At 34.5% G+C, this 15,883-nt stretch overlaps 2 protein-coding genes across 2 annotated transcripts; both read left to right on the forward strand.

The window, feature by feature from the left end:
- Positions 1-1,863: 1,863 nt before the first annotated feature.
- Positions 1,864-11,010, forward strand: LOC140754980 (nose resistant to fluoxetine protein 6-like). The gene is made up of 14 exons (XM_073090141.1): positions 1,864-2,003; positions 2,479-2,658; positions 3,016-3,221; positions 3,820-4,034; positions 4,766-4,848; positions 5,256-5,437; positions 5,887-6,041; positions 6,580-6,745; positions 7,570-7,763; positions 8,197-8,344; positions 8,748-8,931; positions 9,579-9,721; positions 10,548-10,657; positions 10,822-11,010. The coding sequence occupies exons 1-14, from the start codon at positions 1,964-1,966 to the stop codon at positions 10,856-10,858; spliced, it is 2,043 nt and encodes a 680-aa protein (XP_072946242.1). The 5' UTR covers positions 1,864-1,963; the 3' UTR covers positions 10,859-11,010.
- A 1,879-nt stretch (positions 11,011-12,889) lies between these two features.
- On the forward strand, positions 12,890-15,714 carry LOC140754981 (uncharacterized). Its single transcript, XM_073090142.1, has 4 exons — positions 12,890-13,067; positions 13,426-13,617; positions 14,774-14,979; positions 15,496-15,714. The coding sequence occupies exons 1-4, from the start codon at positions 13,013-13,015 to the stop codon at positions 15,712-15,714; spliced, it is 672 nt and encodes a 223-aa protein (XP_072946243.1). The 5' UTR covers positions 12,890-13,012.
- The last annotated feature ends 169 nt before the right edge of the window (positions 15,715-15,883 follow it).

The following is a 15,883-nucleotide window of genomic DNA, read 5'->3' on the forward strand; positions in this document are numbered from 1 at the left end:
GGCCAGCGCGGTGGACTATGGCCTAATCCTTCTCATTCTGAGAGGAGACCCGTGCCCAGCAGTGGGACAAAAATGGGTTGATGATGATGATGAAATCTTAATAATTACTTGTAAGTAGGTACTATTAAATTAAATTAAGCATCTTCTTTCATAGCTTTACATCAGAAGAAACTAAAGAGGGATATATTATAATCGATATCTAAATATTGAATTTACACTTCTCTTTACAATAATATTAAATCACTAATGACTTTATACACATTTTTTATAATAGCTTAGTAATCGAGCATGCAGTCCACCCAAGGGTTAGTAGCTTCTACCGCCTATGGAAATCTATGATCAACCCTAGATAAGATTAGTTTCCTGCCTGAGATTGATCACAGATACTGAGGGAAAATTGGAATACCTCCGATGATGAAGTTGTCTCCCTTACCACACCCTTTAAAGCGGAAGACAGCAGCGTTTAACACTGCTGTTATGAGGCAGAAACATATGGTATGAAGTGTGCATATGAAGGTGGTAGAGCCTTTTGTGGTTCGACTCCAGCGGCACCACCGCTACACCTATTTCTACCTTATAACAGCAGTGTTAGGCGCTGCTGTGTTCCGGTTTGAAGGGTGTGATAAGGGAGACAGACTTTTCCAAGGCGTTCCAGCTTAGTCCTAAAGGGTAGCGGCGCATATGTGGCCGACCTCAGGTAGGAATATCTAATCCTATCTGGGGTTGATTACAGATGTTCATGAGCGGCAGCAGCCCCTTACTATCAGGTGGACTGCTACCCTAACATTATAATATACATAACTAAATATATAAAAAGAAAGAAGGATATTAATTTTTTTTATTGTTGTAATAAATCTAGATATCATAGAATGGATCGTCAGAGAAAATAAAGAATGGATCTTTTATAATGTAAAATAGTATTTGGAATAATCAGTTTCCAAGATGGCGTTTATTCTGAATCCACGCGATAGATTTTGCAAGCACAACTTATTTATATCGAATTAGTGATCGATCAAATTAAAATTTTATATAACTTAAAAATAATTATAAAAATCTATACTTTCATAAATAACCACAAACTATTTTTCAATGCTAGTAATTTTAATTAATATAAATTATTTTAATATTTATTTCCATTTAATTTAAATAAATAACTACAAAGTAAGTGATGTCATATGTAGATTAGATTCGATTAAAATAATTAAATTCAATTAGGAAATTATTAGGGTTTGGTATAGCTGAAATAAACTATCCTAACTTTCTAAGGTTCCTTAGATAACCAAAGAATAACCCTATTACGTAATAGATACTTTTACAGAGTATGCATACAAAACTAAACAAGATATAGGTCTCTTTCGAAAAACAAATGTAAGTATTTTTAGCGTTTTGTAGGTTTAACATTGACCCAAAGAGAGTTAAATATTAATCGTTTAAAAGGTCGCGGTCGCGGTCGCATTAAAAATATGTCCATACATATTATATAAAACGATATGATTTTTTATCACGAACCGTGGTCATACGTACGCCCCTTCCAAGGACTAACCTGGAACGCCTCGGGAATGTATGTCTCCAGAACACAGCAGCGCTTAACAGTACTGAACTGCAGAAATAGGCGTGGCGGTGGTACCGCCGGAGTCGAACCACAAAAGGTTCTATAACCTTCAAATACATACGTGATAGTTAATTACAGATGACCATGGTTCATAAATATAATAGTATATTTATGAACCATTGTCATCTGTAATTGATTTCTTACCTAGTGGGTTTGAATGATCTTGAATTTTTTGTTATATTTTTTTACTATAAATTACATTGAACGATTATATACATATAATGATGTAATATATTTTTCTCAATTGATATTGAACCGCGAATTGAACTTGGTGTTTCTCCATTAATGGATTTTTAATATTATACGAGTGATTTTAATTTTATTGGTTATAATTTTCTTACAAATTCTGCAATGAAATGTTACTTATTGCTGTTTTTTATTTGGATAATAGGTAAGTACTATTTTCTTTATGCTTATGTCCGTTATAATAACAATCTATCAATATTTTGTCTACTAAAGATCGGTTGAAAATTTCCGCTTAGTAGAAATTATCAAATTTTAATATGGCGTTTCTTTTAACGAGCATGTATTTATCTAGATAGAATCGGGATCCCAATCATTTTTATTTATGACTAATAGTACCTTTTAAAAAAATAACATGACATACGTATAATTGAAAATTTGTACCTTCATTGGAGTGACAGTGGCGCCATCTGTCGAAAATTGGTCGTACCAACTCAGAAACCTTCGTGGGCCCATGCACAACTTTGCTAACGATCATATAAAGGACATACATACAAACTATTTATTTATATACATATAGATTTAGGGAAAGAGGTAGTATACAAAGATGTTTTTATCTTCAGATTTTCAAACGTTGCCTAAGTGATATCAAAAATACAACCTAAAGATCTTCTTTATTTCAGAAAATACTTCAGGTTCGGCCGTCAATACTATAGAAAAGAAACCCATAAGAAATGGATATTTAAAAGAATTAATGGAAGATCTTCAAGATCTGAACTGGGCACCTGATGAAGCGCCGTGTTTGAAGCAGTTGCTAAACATTATAAATAATGTACAAAATTCGACACTTTGGGCCACTTGGAGTAAGTAAACGCATCTCCATTGATTCCTGTCATACTGTTTTATGTGTTTTTTTTTTTATAATGTAGGAGTAGCAGACGAGCATGCAGTCCACCTGATGGTAAGTGGCTACTGCCGCCCAAGGACAGCTGTAATCTCTTGCCGCCGGCAACCGCGGAAGCCCCCTTTTAGTCGCCTCTTACGACAGGCAGGGGATACCGTAGCCCTGTTCTAGTCCCGGAACTACAGGAACAAGTGACCACTTACCTATGATCAGATATACTATGGAATAACTACACTTTGTCGTTACGATGTAATTCAATAAGAACTAATTTAGGGAAGTACAATAATCACTTAAAGAAACCTATACCTTATTTCAGTATGGGATTCAATGCAGACCCCAGTAGGTCAATTGTATGGGTCCAGGAATAACTATGGGAATTATGATGAATGTCTGGAATTCCCATGGGAGAAGGTGCATCCAGATCTGAAAACGCAGTACTGTATGGCCCATATACGGTTGGCTGAAGTGGACTCGAAAATCAAAAATGTGGATTTTTTTGGGCACGTCATAAATTATTTTCAGGTTTGTATCAGTTAATTCGAGATTTATTACGAAATACAAAATTTTCGACTGATTAAAAATATAGCATATGTTACTCCTGCAATTTAAACAAATCCAATGACACCACCTCAAAGCAGTGATAGCGTAGTGGTTAAGAAACTCGGCCTCTCGATTGAGGGGTCCGAGGTTCAAATCCCAGGCACGCACCTCTGATTTTTTAAAGTTATGTGCGGATTAGAAATTAATTAGAGAGATTTATAAAAAAAAATCTCAAAGATATGTGAAGTCTACCAACACGCACTTGGCCAGCGCGGTGGACTATCGACTAATCCTTCTCATTCTGAAAGGAGACCCGTGCCCTGCAGTGGGACAGTAATGGGTTGTTGATGAATGACATCTCATACGATCGTCTTCAAACGTTCAAGATGACCAGAGATTAAGGACAATGTGAATTGGTGGTCTTCACACACTCTCAATTCTAATAGACACATCACTTTGAAAAAACCGAAGAGCCTGCCTGTTATTCGAATTTCCCCCGGGGCCCACTTTCTAATTATTGGACAATCACTATTTTCCACATCACATGTAAAGTGTTTACCGATATCAAACAAACTTTCAGATACGAACGAAGCATTACCTGGAATTCAATACACTAAGATGGGGAGTCTGTACACCAGCTGTTTGCAAACCACATTCAGTCAATAAATTCGTTGGTGCATTATTCAGACAAACTCACTTAGGCCTAGCTGTGGATAAACCGCACATATCCATTGCCAAGTGTGATATTGCTGGGGAAGTCGAGGTTACTCATGATTTCGGATATTATATTTCTGGGTAAGTTTCTTAGTCAACATTTAGTGCCCGTCTAACGGTTTTTCTGACTTTTAAAAGGTGGTAGAACCCTTTGTGGTTTCAGCCTTGTTCTGCCTAATAACAGCAGTGTTAAGCGCTGTTGTGTTATAATTTGAAGGGTGTGGTAAGGGAGACATACTTTTCCGAGACGTTCCAGCTTAGTCCTAAGGGTTAGAGGGTTAGCGGCGCATCTGTGGCCGACCTCAAATAGAAATATCTGATCCTATCTGAAGTTCCCACCCCCTTTCCATCAGATGGTCTGCATGCTCATCTGATAATCCTATATTATAAAAAAAGTTTTAAAAAATATTAATCAATATATTAGGAATTTTAATATCTGATTTTTCCATCCATCATCCAAGTGATAAAAAATAAGTTTGAAAGGTAAGGCTTCGAAATTCAGGAAGAAATTGTACATCCACGCTTGAATGACAATGCATGATTAGATTTATGACGTCATTCTAAATTAATTATGGCAGATGCAACAATATAGGGGAACAATTATTATTCTTGGTACCTCCATGATTTGAATTTAATATAAGATTACAGGATTTGCACAAAAAACAATACAACGGGATTTCTGGAATTCTTGAACTTGATTTACCCACTTAGACCAATCAGATTAACTCATAATTTTGAACAATTTCTTGATATATAAATATGACAATACATGATTTAAATAAATATATTTTTAACATATATATTATTTACAGGTTGCTTATAGCGTCTGCAATAATTTTCACGTTTCTGGGTACATTTTTGGCGAACTACAAAGGAATGAACACAAAATTTACTGGTATATAATTATTTAATTTCCAATGTATGTTCGGATCATTTCTTGAAACTGAATTTTTAACTGATTGAGCTGTAATTTCGCATGCACTTTAGTTTGGATGATAATGGTCAATTATTAAGTGCCGTAATTTTAAATCCAAAAGCAACTGAGATCAAGCTAATCACGAACTTCCGAATCACGGAAGAACGTATAAAAATAACAGCTATCACAATCAGTCATCGAGATTTCAGTTCTTGCTTGTGTGTAAACATTTTGATTCGATTATATTATGGCGATAATTGCTTGTGATAGTTGCTTACGATTTCTCGACCCGAAAGATGCGAGAAACTCTCTCCATCTAAATGGCTCTTTCCGGTGTTCACAACCTATTAGAAAATTGAATTCATTAACGTTTATATCAATTCCAGGTCTCATGTACGCACAGGCTTTTCAGCTTACAAAAAACATTGAATCTGTTATGAGAAACACGAATGATGATCTTCGGTCTCTCTTCGGATTACGTGTGATCACCTTTTTCAAAGTCATCGTCATACACACTTGGTTGCTTGATAAGACCTTGGGTGTTTCCAATGCCCTCCGACTTGATAAGGTCAGATTTTTATTTTGTTCATTAAAATGCGAATTACGTATGCGGCTTCGTTTTCATGAGTGCCGACCTGCCAACACTGTGATCGGCTTGAACCAAACCTCTTGTTATATATAAAGTTCTTTACCATATATTATTGTCTATCATAAGGTGGACTTTGCTCGTTTTGTACTACTCGTACAATCTTAAAAAAAAAACTTGTTTTAAAGTACTTAAATCTCAGAAATGGTAACACAGCTTGGATTGATTTGCCGTCCATAGGCGGCAGTTTACGTATCATAAGGTGATTTACTACTGAGATTTTATAAGAAATAAAATTACTTAAATGAGATATTTCTTAAACCATTTCAAATTCTAAATTTGAATATATCTTCCCCATATCAAACGCACCCAAATATTTTTATAACTCATTTTCAGTTGTTTATTTATTATGATTGCATTATCTTTTTCAGGATTTTGAAGACAGATGGTTGTTAGTCATTTTTACTTATGAAGTCATAGTAGACACCTTTATGTTCATGTCTGGTCTTTTATTGGCAAAAACTCTTCTGGCCAATGGTTTGAAGCCATTCAATCCGCTAAAAGTATTAGCAATGCGTTACTTAAGGTATGTTGAAAATTGTCATAACTCAATCAAACAATACACAACAATACATGTAAAAATACAATACAATATGAGTGAAATCATACAATCATTAATAAATAATTGAAGAATTATTTTTTACTTCTTATTGAATAAATACATACAATTACTAAATACATTTTCTAAAGGTGATAGAATCCTCTGTAGTTGACTTTGGAGGCATCACCGCCAGCGCGCATACCTATTATTAATGAATGGACTAATAACAGCAATATTGAGAGCTGTTGTGTTTAAGTTTGAAAAGTGTATAAAGGTAAAAATAAGTCGTAACAGGGGTATTAACACATCTGTAGCCGACCTAAGGTTGGACTCTAATCTTATCTGAGGTTTATTACAGATGCTCATAGATGGCCGCACTGATAGAGCACTCATTATTAAATGGACTACATTTGCTACATATAAAACAAAACAACAAAAATACAATGCAATATATCTAAAAATATTAAACATTAATACATTATTGAAGGCGCTTGATTTAAATAACCTTAAATGTTATTTATAGATTGATCTGGCCCATCATTGTGGTATTACTGATAGCGTACAAGTTTATGCCATTGCCACGAGGACCGGTAAAGGAGGAACTTTTCAATAAGGAGCTAGAAGCTTGCAATCAAAACTGGTGGACAATTCTTCTGATGGTTCAAAATTATGTTAACCGGGAGAATATGGTAAGGAGACGAATAGGTTCTTAACTAGAGAATTAGTATAAAAACATACAACATAAATAACATCATACATACATTCGAAAAACATTACCCTCCGCTACTTAGAAGAATAGGATGCTTAGAAAGGGTTCAATCCCCGGGCAGACAGACATCTGAGTGATGTATTTACATATATTAACTTTTCTTGGTCTGACTGTTTCAATAATTAAATTTATAACAAAAATATTCACTTTTTAAAATTATTTATCCGTTACTATTGCCGTGAAGGAAAACATATTAAAAAACTAAGCGCCTGAGAGTTCATTAAAACAAACCTCAATTGTGTTTGAAAAACAGTCAAATGAGGAACTCTCAGGCGTGCAAGTTTTCTCGCGATGTTTCCCTTTACCGCTTAAGCAAGTGATCATTAATTTGTAATATGCACATAATTATGAAAAATCAAAGCTTGCCTTGGATATGCACCACGGACATCGCGAATAAAAGCAGAGTTTCAAATTACTGCTCGTAGCTGCAACAATATAGTAAGGTAGAACCTTCTGTGGTTCGACATCACATGCAACATCACCACACGAATTTCTGCCATAGAAAAGTAGTGTCAAGTGCTGCTTTCAAGCGTGCGGTATGGGAGACATACTTATTCACTTTGCAACATACTCCTTTGGGGCAGCATCTGGGGCCAACCTCAGGTAGAAATTTAATCTTAACCGGGGCTAATTGCAGATGTGCATGGACGACAGTAGCTTACCAACAGATGGACTGCATGCTCGGTTCCACCTTTTTTATATTAAATAAAAAAAGATAAAATATATTCTTTTCTTTTTATCCAGTGCTATCCAGTTTTATGGTCAGTGGCGTGCGACTTCCATCTAACAATCATGGGAACATTAGGAATTTGGTTGTTTACGAAGAACCGGAAAGTTGGTCTTCTGGTCTTCTTCATCGGATTCATTGCTTCAATAATTATACCAGCGATTGGTACGGTCTTAAATCCTGAGTTAGGATTAATACCGACAGACTTTCGGTAATATATATCTATTTCTATGATCAGTACTAGTTTCAAATATCATAGATCAGTACCTAATATTGTTACGATCATCAAGGTCTAATGAATGAGTGGTGGTACAAGCTGTACGATTTCAGGAGGTACCTACCACATCCAAATTTATTTCTGCTTATAACAGTCGTGTTAAGCACATATCCGAAGCATTCCAATTTAATCCTTAGACTAGCGACGTATCTCTGCGTCTCAGAACCTTAATCTTACCTTGGGTTGAATACAGATGTTCATGGGCGGCAGTAGCTACTTACCATCAGGTAGACTACATGCTCGTCTTCTACTTCCATATAATAAAACATATATATCATTAAATTTATTAAATATTATTTTAGAAAAACGTAACACACGCACTAATTTTGTTAATATTTGTATTACAGACTTGCTTTTTTCTTTTTAGGCCTTTATTTGATTTCCGAAAATACTTGGTAGGTAATCCAATGTACACATCTACCCATTTTAGAGCTGGCTCGTATTTTGTTGGGTTGGCTGTGGGGTACCTGACAGCCATGTATAAACCGGCTACACATAGAAATATTATTTCTAAGGTAAGTTCTACATATACACATAAGTCACTGTGCTCACACAAACACTGGCCTATCCGTTAAAGGTTTTTGTTTTAGTCCAAACTATCATGGTTTTCGAGTTATTTTCATTTTTGTAAAATTTCACGAAATGCAACTCTCACTTGCTCTTTGAGTTGTGGCAATTGCAAATTGCGTTATTTCTACTTTATTTTCTGAATAAAATGAATTAATTGAGGTGAGGAGATATTTTTGTTTATTCTTTAAGTATTTTTTTTTCATTAGATCAAATTTTGTCATTAAAAAATCCCCTTGTGGTATAAGAAAATATATAGAATAAAGTCTTAAGAATACAAATTATAAAATTTAATGTCATTTTTGTAGTGATAGTGTAATGTATTCTTACATATTGGTTTGTATTTTACAGAAATACTCCATACTGGGCTTCGGTGCATTTTTGGTCATGTTGATAGGTTATTCCACACTTGCTTATGCGTTACTGACGGCTGATATTAATGTCTACTTATTGGCATCATATGTGTCTCTAAAACGAATAATCTGGACCATGCTTATTACTTTTTTAATTTTTCTATGCGAATACGGAACTTTACGTAAGTATATACCTACTTTTTATTTTTTATAATATGGGAGTAGCAGACGAGGGTGCAGTCCACCTGATGGTAAGTGGCTACTGCCGCCCATGGACATCTGTAATCAAACCCAGATAGATTTAGATATTTCTATCGCAATCTCTGACAACGAAGCTAGAACTCCTCGGAAAAAATATGTCTTCCTTGAAACACCCTTCAAACTAGAACACAGCAGTGCTTAACACTACTGTTAGGCAGAAGTAGGTGTGACGGTGGTGCCACCGGAATCGAACCACACCCACCTTTTACCTTTTATAGCAAAAAATACATTAATTTACATTGCACATTGTTAAATTTGATAAAAATTACAAAAACTAAACACAATGTTTATTTTCCAACTAATTATTATTACATACATATTAGCAGTGTTCATTTTTATTTTGATTGCTTTTAATTTTGATTTTATTTGATTTTGCTTTTTACTTCTGTAGCAAAGTTTAAACTTAATGACCACCTGTAAAATATTATCAAAATAAATCTGGAGGCATGGCAGTGCCTCCGCCAAGTCGAGCTTATTTTATTATTAAATGCTGCGTCCGTGGCGGAGGCGGAAAAAACACTCCATGAGTTCACCTATTTGAAAAATTCAGTGTGTTTTTCTGTTTCAGCATTGGTATCTGGTATCCTGGGCTGGTCTGCGTGGGTTCCTTTTTCTCGAATCTCGTACGGAATTTACTTAGTACATATCTCAGTGATATCGTACTGGATAATTACTACTAGAAGCGTTCTGGTGTACGACTTGTATGGTTTCGTAAGTGAACGTCTTTGACACTCATACATCGTGCGCATACTCACACATACAATCACAGACACAAATACACACACGCATGCGCACACTGACACATGCAGACACACACAAATACAGTATTATCTACTCCTTTATGCATTACGCATTTACATACATAATCGTGATAGGTGAATAAAATATTACAATATTCTAATTGTAATTCTATTAGTTTTGCTATTAGATTAGGTAATGAATGAACGTATCCATGTTTATATGACATAATTAATTTACGAATAAATAACTAATGATTGTATTAGAAACTCATTGAAGAGATAAATGTGTGTATTGAATTAATGAATTTAATTATAGAACGAACGAACGAATGCACCAATGAAGGTACTGATGTGAGTGAATAAATTCATTAATTAGATTATAATATAGGATTTTACAGTACTAATTAGGCATTTATCCCCTAAAATTATAATCAATGCTCTTCTAATAGGCAATTGCTTCATTACGAGCAGATATCAACATTGAGATATTATTTAATTTTTAAATTCTAAGCGGTCTGACGCGCAGAGGGTCCCGGGTTCGATCCCCGGCCAGACAGAAATCTCTTTTTTCTGGGTCTGGGTGTCTGTGTATTTGTCTCTGTGTGCATCCATGGCACCTACGATACAGGGAATCTTAGTGTGGGCTGTGAGTGTACAAAGCGGTTTTTTTATTAGATTTGAACTAATCTATATGCAATTTGCATTTTCTCGAACTAAAATTAAGCGTTTATTAAAAATACTTATTAAATGTTTAAAATGTGGTTTTCTTAATAATTTAGTATGATCTCTAATTTTAGACCCTGACCACACTGGGCGTGACTTCTATCTCATGTGTGGTCTCCCTTTTATTATGGACATTTTTTGAAGAACCAATGCGAATTATTATATCACTCACTCTTAAGGAAAGGTATGTATTTTTAAAATTTATAATAAACTACCATTGTTAAGCCACCGAAACAACGTCGCTCACGGTCAGAAGTAGGATGGGTGACCGCTAGTGGCTAAGCACACGTCAAGAAGAACACGTTCAGCTGTTGTCAATAATATATAATAATGTTGATCTCATTTCAGGAACAAGAAATATACAGAAGAAATAAAGAAAAAGTAAAGAAACAAAACTTTAAGATGTAAAGAATGCAAAGATCAGAGATCACAAGTATTCCAAAGAAATATTGAATTACGTCAGAAGACGCAATTTTATATTTTGGATGTCAAGGGGCATTACTGTAAAACTAAAACCAAGTTTGCATTTTGCAGTTACGAAATGTCTAATCTAAGTATTAAAAAATATGTATGGTGTACCTAATCCGCGTAAAACTGCTAGTCCGCTCTGAATATAGAAATAAATCGCGTCGCCATAGTAAATTGTATGACTACACCTGCTCGCAACAACTTCAGAGCGGACTAGCAGTTTGGCGCGGACTATACCAAAATGTACAAATACAACTAATGCACCCGAAAAGTTGTTTTATCTCATTCCAATTCCGATTTTTAGTCCTAACTACTATTATAAATGTGAGTTTTTAGATTGTTTGATTTAATATTTAAGATTATAGTTCTCTGATCGCGAGCGAAGCTGTGGATCAAAGTGTACATTTTATTCTCTTAAACACGCTTAAGTATATTAGCTTGGGTTGTATCTATGTATGTAACGGAATCTTGACTATAATGTTCACCAACTTCCACAACTATGATTAATTTGAAACTTTGCACACGTATCAAGGACCGATGACAATGTCATAATTTAATAACAGTTTCCCATTATCCTTATTAGAATAATTAATTCCCCAATTTATGAGTTTTCCACAGACAAAAAAATGAAAAATAAATAATAGTTAAAAAAAAGATAAAAAACACGCTTTTATTGCTAATCGAACTAAAAACTAGAAAATATGTTGTAATGACAAAAAGTATAAGAGTAGAGTTTCAATTCAGAGTAAAAAGCGTGGGCTGCATTTAACAGTTCATAACTATTCTCTCATAGATAATTGCCAATAGAATTATTGTATCGTTTAAAATATCATCTCTTTACTCTTAAACTCTTTGTCATTAAAAATATTTTCTAGTTTTTAGTTCGATTACCAATAAAAGCGTGTTTTTATATTTTTTTAAACTATTATTTATTACTGCATAATATACCCACTTGAATACAAGTTTAAATTTGTAGTCAATGTATGTGTGGGGCAGCAGTTATCACATACTACATATTTACTTTTTTCCCGACCTCGGAGGGTAATGCTTTTCAAGCGCACGTATGTATACAGGGTGAATTTTTCAAATAGGCCTTCAGGGCTAAATCCGAAACTATAAGGATTAGCGAAAAATGCTGAAAGGAGTTACGAGGCCGATTTTAACTAAAACTGCGTCATTAGTTTTTTAAAATATATTTTTCCTTAGCCGGGATTCGAACGAGTTCATTTAAATTGAAAAATAATACAACCTTTATCTTATTCCACCATCTGATAGTGTTGCTTATAAGGATACAATTATGGGAAGTTTTAAAAAACTAATGATGCAGTTTTAGTTAAAATCGGCCTCGTAACTCCTTTCAGCATTTTTCGCAAATCCTTATAGTTTCGGATTTAGCCCTGAAGGCCTATTTGAAAAATTTACCCCGTATATGTCTCATTCTTGGGTACGCCCCAGAATCTAACGGTTCGACGGATTTTTGCATAATAGGTATCGTTGTATTTGTCTAAACTGTGGAGGTGACATTAGCTAGAAATAGACACACAGTTTACAATAATATATTCGCCAAGCTCAAGGTTGACTCGCATACGAAGGGTTCCGTATCTGTTTAAACTTATTTAAACGTACATCAAAACGACAACTATGATTATTTTCACCTTACACCTATTTGATACCTATTTCTACCTAATAGTATTAATACCTAACAGTAGTGTTAAGCGCTGTTAAGGGTCTTATTTGAAGAGGAGACGTATTTTTCCGAGGCGTTCCAACTTCCATCTTACTTCTCAGAGATAAGCAAATTTACTGTAATAAACAGATAGACGAAAATCACGAATTTTATTATTATAAAGGTTCGGTTCTTGACTTACGAAACCCTAAAAATGATGAAAAACAAACCTTTTGTTTCTTGCTACCAATACAATTAATATTAATTGTATAGACTACGGAATCCTCTTCACACGCATTTAACTCTTATAACTTAGTCCTTACTAGAATGAAGATTTAGTTTCAGATATAATCGCGATAGAACGTACGTGTGTAGTCTAATACTTATTTAGATCTATATTTATTAATGAAACTTTGTGAAATGGAACGAAATGTGTTAATCATTTTCTATTTGGTTATGGGTAAGTTACTTTTTCATTATTTAACTTGCCTTGTTAGTTAGTTGGTATGTTGAATAAAATTTTGCAACTGAATTTCATAACCAAGTAACGCTATATGATTGAGCTGAAAATTTTAAAGCGGTGATAGTTTGTTGACTTTGTAAAATGTATGAATTTTGAATAAATGAGATTTTAATTTGAAGTTGATGGTCGCGTCACTAAGTCAGTTGACATCCATGCCTCTCCACAACGAAAGAAATTCTTTACGCTAGAAATTTGTGTGCCATTTGTCCTCGAATGACTTCTACTGGTACACATTCAAAAACCTTCTTCTTATGCGTATTAATATTTTGACTTACTTCCATAACCAAAAATCTAGTTGCAGGAAATGTTTTGTCCGTATCTGCAGCCAAAAATATCGAAAAGAATACCGTAGGAAGATATGGTCATTTGAACATACTGATAGAAGACCTTCAGAGTTTAGAATGGGGGGAAGAAGAAGTACCATGTTTGACGCTATTGGTGAAGATCTTACAGAACGTGCAGAACTCCACTCTTTGGGCTACTTGGAGTAAGTATTCCTTTTTTATCTGAATTTTTACGGCTCCATATTACGCAACAATAAAATACAAAAAAAAAAAAGTTAAGCTAAAAGAAGTCCCCATACAAAAAACGTTATTTCTTCAGCATATATCGGTATATCTATTTTATGTCAATTTCGTTTTAAAAGGCAAACTTGTACATGTTATCGATTTAAGATGCGAGCTAGACTAATTGTTTTATAAGATGATGATTGAAAAATTGTTACCCGTGCACACCAGTGAGACAGTAATGGGTTGACACAAGCGTTCAAGGGCGGCAGTAATCATTATAATAATAACTATTTAATGTTATACATTATAATCGTTATAACAATCTGAACTATGTATCAATTTCCTACTTATTATGTTTTGAAATTGTAGGTGTAATAGTTATTGTTTAGTGGCAAACGAGCATGGAATCCAACTTAATGCAGTTTTCTCACGATTTTTCCATTACCATTATAGCTAATGATAATTAATCTGTAATACAGTTATAGGCATATAATTTTAATAAATCAGAGGTTTACGCTAGGGATTTGCTTATCGGACCTATCGATTTCAACCTCAAGGAGACTCATAGACTTTATTCTTTAATTCTTACTACGACGTTTATGGAAGTTGATATTTTTAACTGTTATATGGACAGGTGGTGAAATTAGAAATTTCATTTTTGAATGTCGTTCAAAATTTTATTATTGAGAATAATTTGTTATTATTTGTTTATGTAATATTTAAAATTTATGTTAGAAACACATACTATCGTTAATTTCGATACGTTTTTGTGTCCAAGTTATTCTACAAAAATCTTTAATTGACGTAGATAACCTTGTAACAGCGTCACACGGATTTTAAAATAAGTCGTTTTATCTGATTTATTATTATTTCGTTCAATTCGTATTTATTTAATAAAAAAAAAAACGCCAAATTACTGTATTCATTGTCGTATGAGAAAATAATAAAGTTATTAATTATATTTTAAGTTTTTACGGAAATTAAACAATAGAATCATAGAATTTTCATCGTAAATTCGACGTCGGTTCAAAGTTACATAGTTCATTCGAACATGACGTGGTAGAAATGCATTTTCTGAGTCAGACAAGTAATTATCTATTGGCTGGTATACAAATTTTATTAAAATATTTTCAGTATGGGACTCAATGCAAACCCCAGTGGGTCATTTATACGGGTCCAGGAATAACTTCGGGAATTATGACGAATGTCTGGAATTCCCGTGGGAGAAGGTGCATCCAGACCTGAGAACACAATACTGTATGGCTCATATCCATTTGGCTGAAGTGGAGTCAGACATCAATGATGTGGATTTTTTTGGAAACGTGCGAAACTATATTCGGGTTTGTATCCAATACATATGTCATCTTCACTCCATGATCTATCCAGCAAGCATATTTCAAATTGGTGGGAACTTATAAGAATATTATAAAGGTTAGGTCGGCTACGGAAACTACATTTCTCTACATCCAAAAAGTAAAATGGCGTTTGCAAAGGACCAAAAATTGTACTAGTAACATTTGAAAGGACTAAAATGAATCAATCAATACCCTTAGGTTTGGTATATTCTTACCATAATACCTTACACCGAGCCGCGTGGCGGAGCGGTCAACATACCGGTCTGACGCGCAAAGGATCCCGGGTTCGATCCCCGGCCCTGTCTGGCCGGGTATCGAACCTAAATGATGAATTTAGATTTCTGTTTCTGGGTCTGGGTGTTTGTGTATTCTTCTATGTGTGTGTCCATGGCACCCACGACACAGGGAATCCTAGTGTGGGGCTGTGAGTGTAGAAAGCGTTTATTTAAGCATTTATTTATAATATGTTGAGTATATTCCAATATGGCTAACAAATTTCAGGCGAAAACCAAGTACCATCAGAAATTCAACACTTTAAGATGGGGAGTCTGTACGCCGGTAGTCTGCAAGCCGCATTCAGTCAATAAATTCGTTGGTGCCTTGTTCAGACAAACTCACTTGGGCCTAGCTGTGACTAAACCACACATATCCATTAACCACTGTGATATTGCTGAAGATAACGAAGTTACTGGTGACTTTGGATTTAATTTCTTTTCGTAAGTATTAAATGTCATGTAGAACTGTTTGGGGTACGACTCCACGGCTATTTCTGCCCAATAACGGCTGAGTTAAACGCTGCTGTGCTCCTTTGCTATTTAAATACTAAGAGGAAAAATCTTCGGTTCCTTATTTGAGAGTAATAGTAGTTTTATGATCACCCCAAATAAGG

This window comes from Epargyreus clarus, unplaced genomic scaffold (assembly GCF_041222505.1).
Source record: "Epargyreus clarus isolate Ecla_fem2 unplaced genomic scaffold, WU_Ecla_fem_2.2 ptg000032l, whole genome shotgun sequence".
In the NCBI taxonomy this organism is placed as follows: domain Eukaryota; kingdom Metazoa; phylum Arthropoda; class Insecta; order Lepidoptera; family Hesperiidae; genus Epargyreus; species Epargyreus clarus.

Excerpts from the sequence above, each read along its gene's own strand:
- LOC140754980 (XM_073090141.1), top strand. The coding sequence starts at position 1,964 with ATGAAATGTTACTTATTGCTGTTTTTTATTTGGATAATAG. Across the intron at positions 2,004-2,478 it reads GTTTTTTATTTGGATAATAG|AAAATACTTCAGGTTCGGCC; the intron begins GTAAGTACTATT and ends TCTTTATTTCAG. Across the intron at positions 6,042-6,579 it reads TTAGCAATGCGTTACTTAAG|ATTGATCTGGCCCATCATTG; the intron begins GTATGTTGAAAA and ends TGTTATTTATAG.
- LOC140754981 (XM_073090142.1), top strand. The coding sequence starts at position 13,013 with ATGAAACTTTGTGAAATGGAACGAAATGTGTTAATCATTTTCTATTTG. Across the intron at positions 13,068-13,425 it reads CATTTTCTATTTGGTTATGG|TTGCAGGAAATGTTTTGTCC; the intron begins GTAAGTTACTTT and ends CCAAAAATCTAG. Across the intron at positions 14,980-15,495 it reads ACGTGCGAAACTATATTCGG|GCGAAAACCAAGTACCATCA; the intron begins GTTTGTATCCAA and ends AACAAATTTCAG.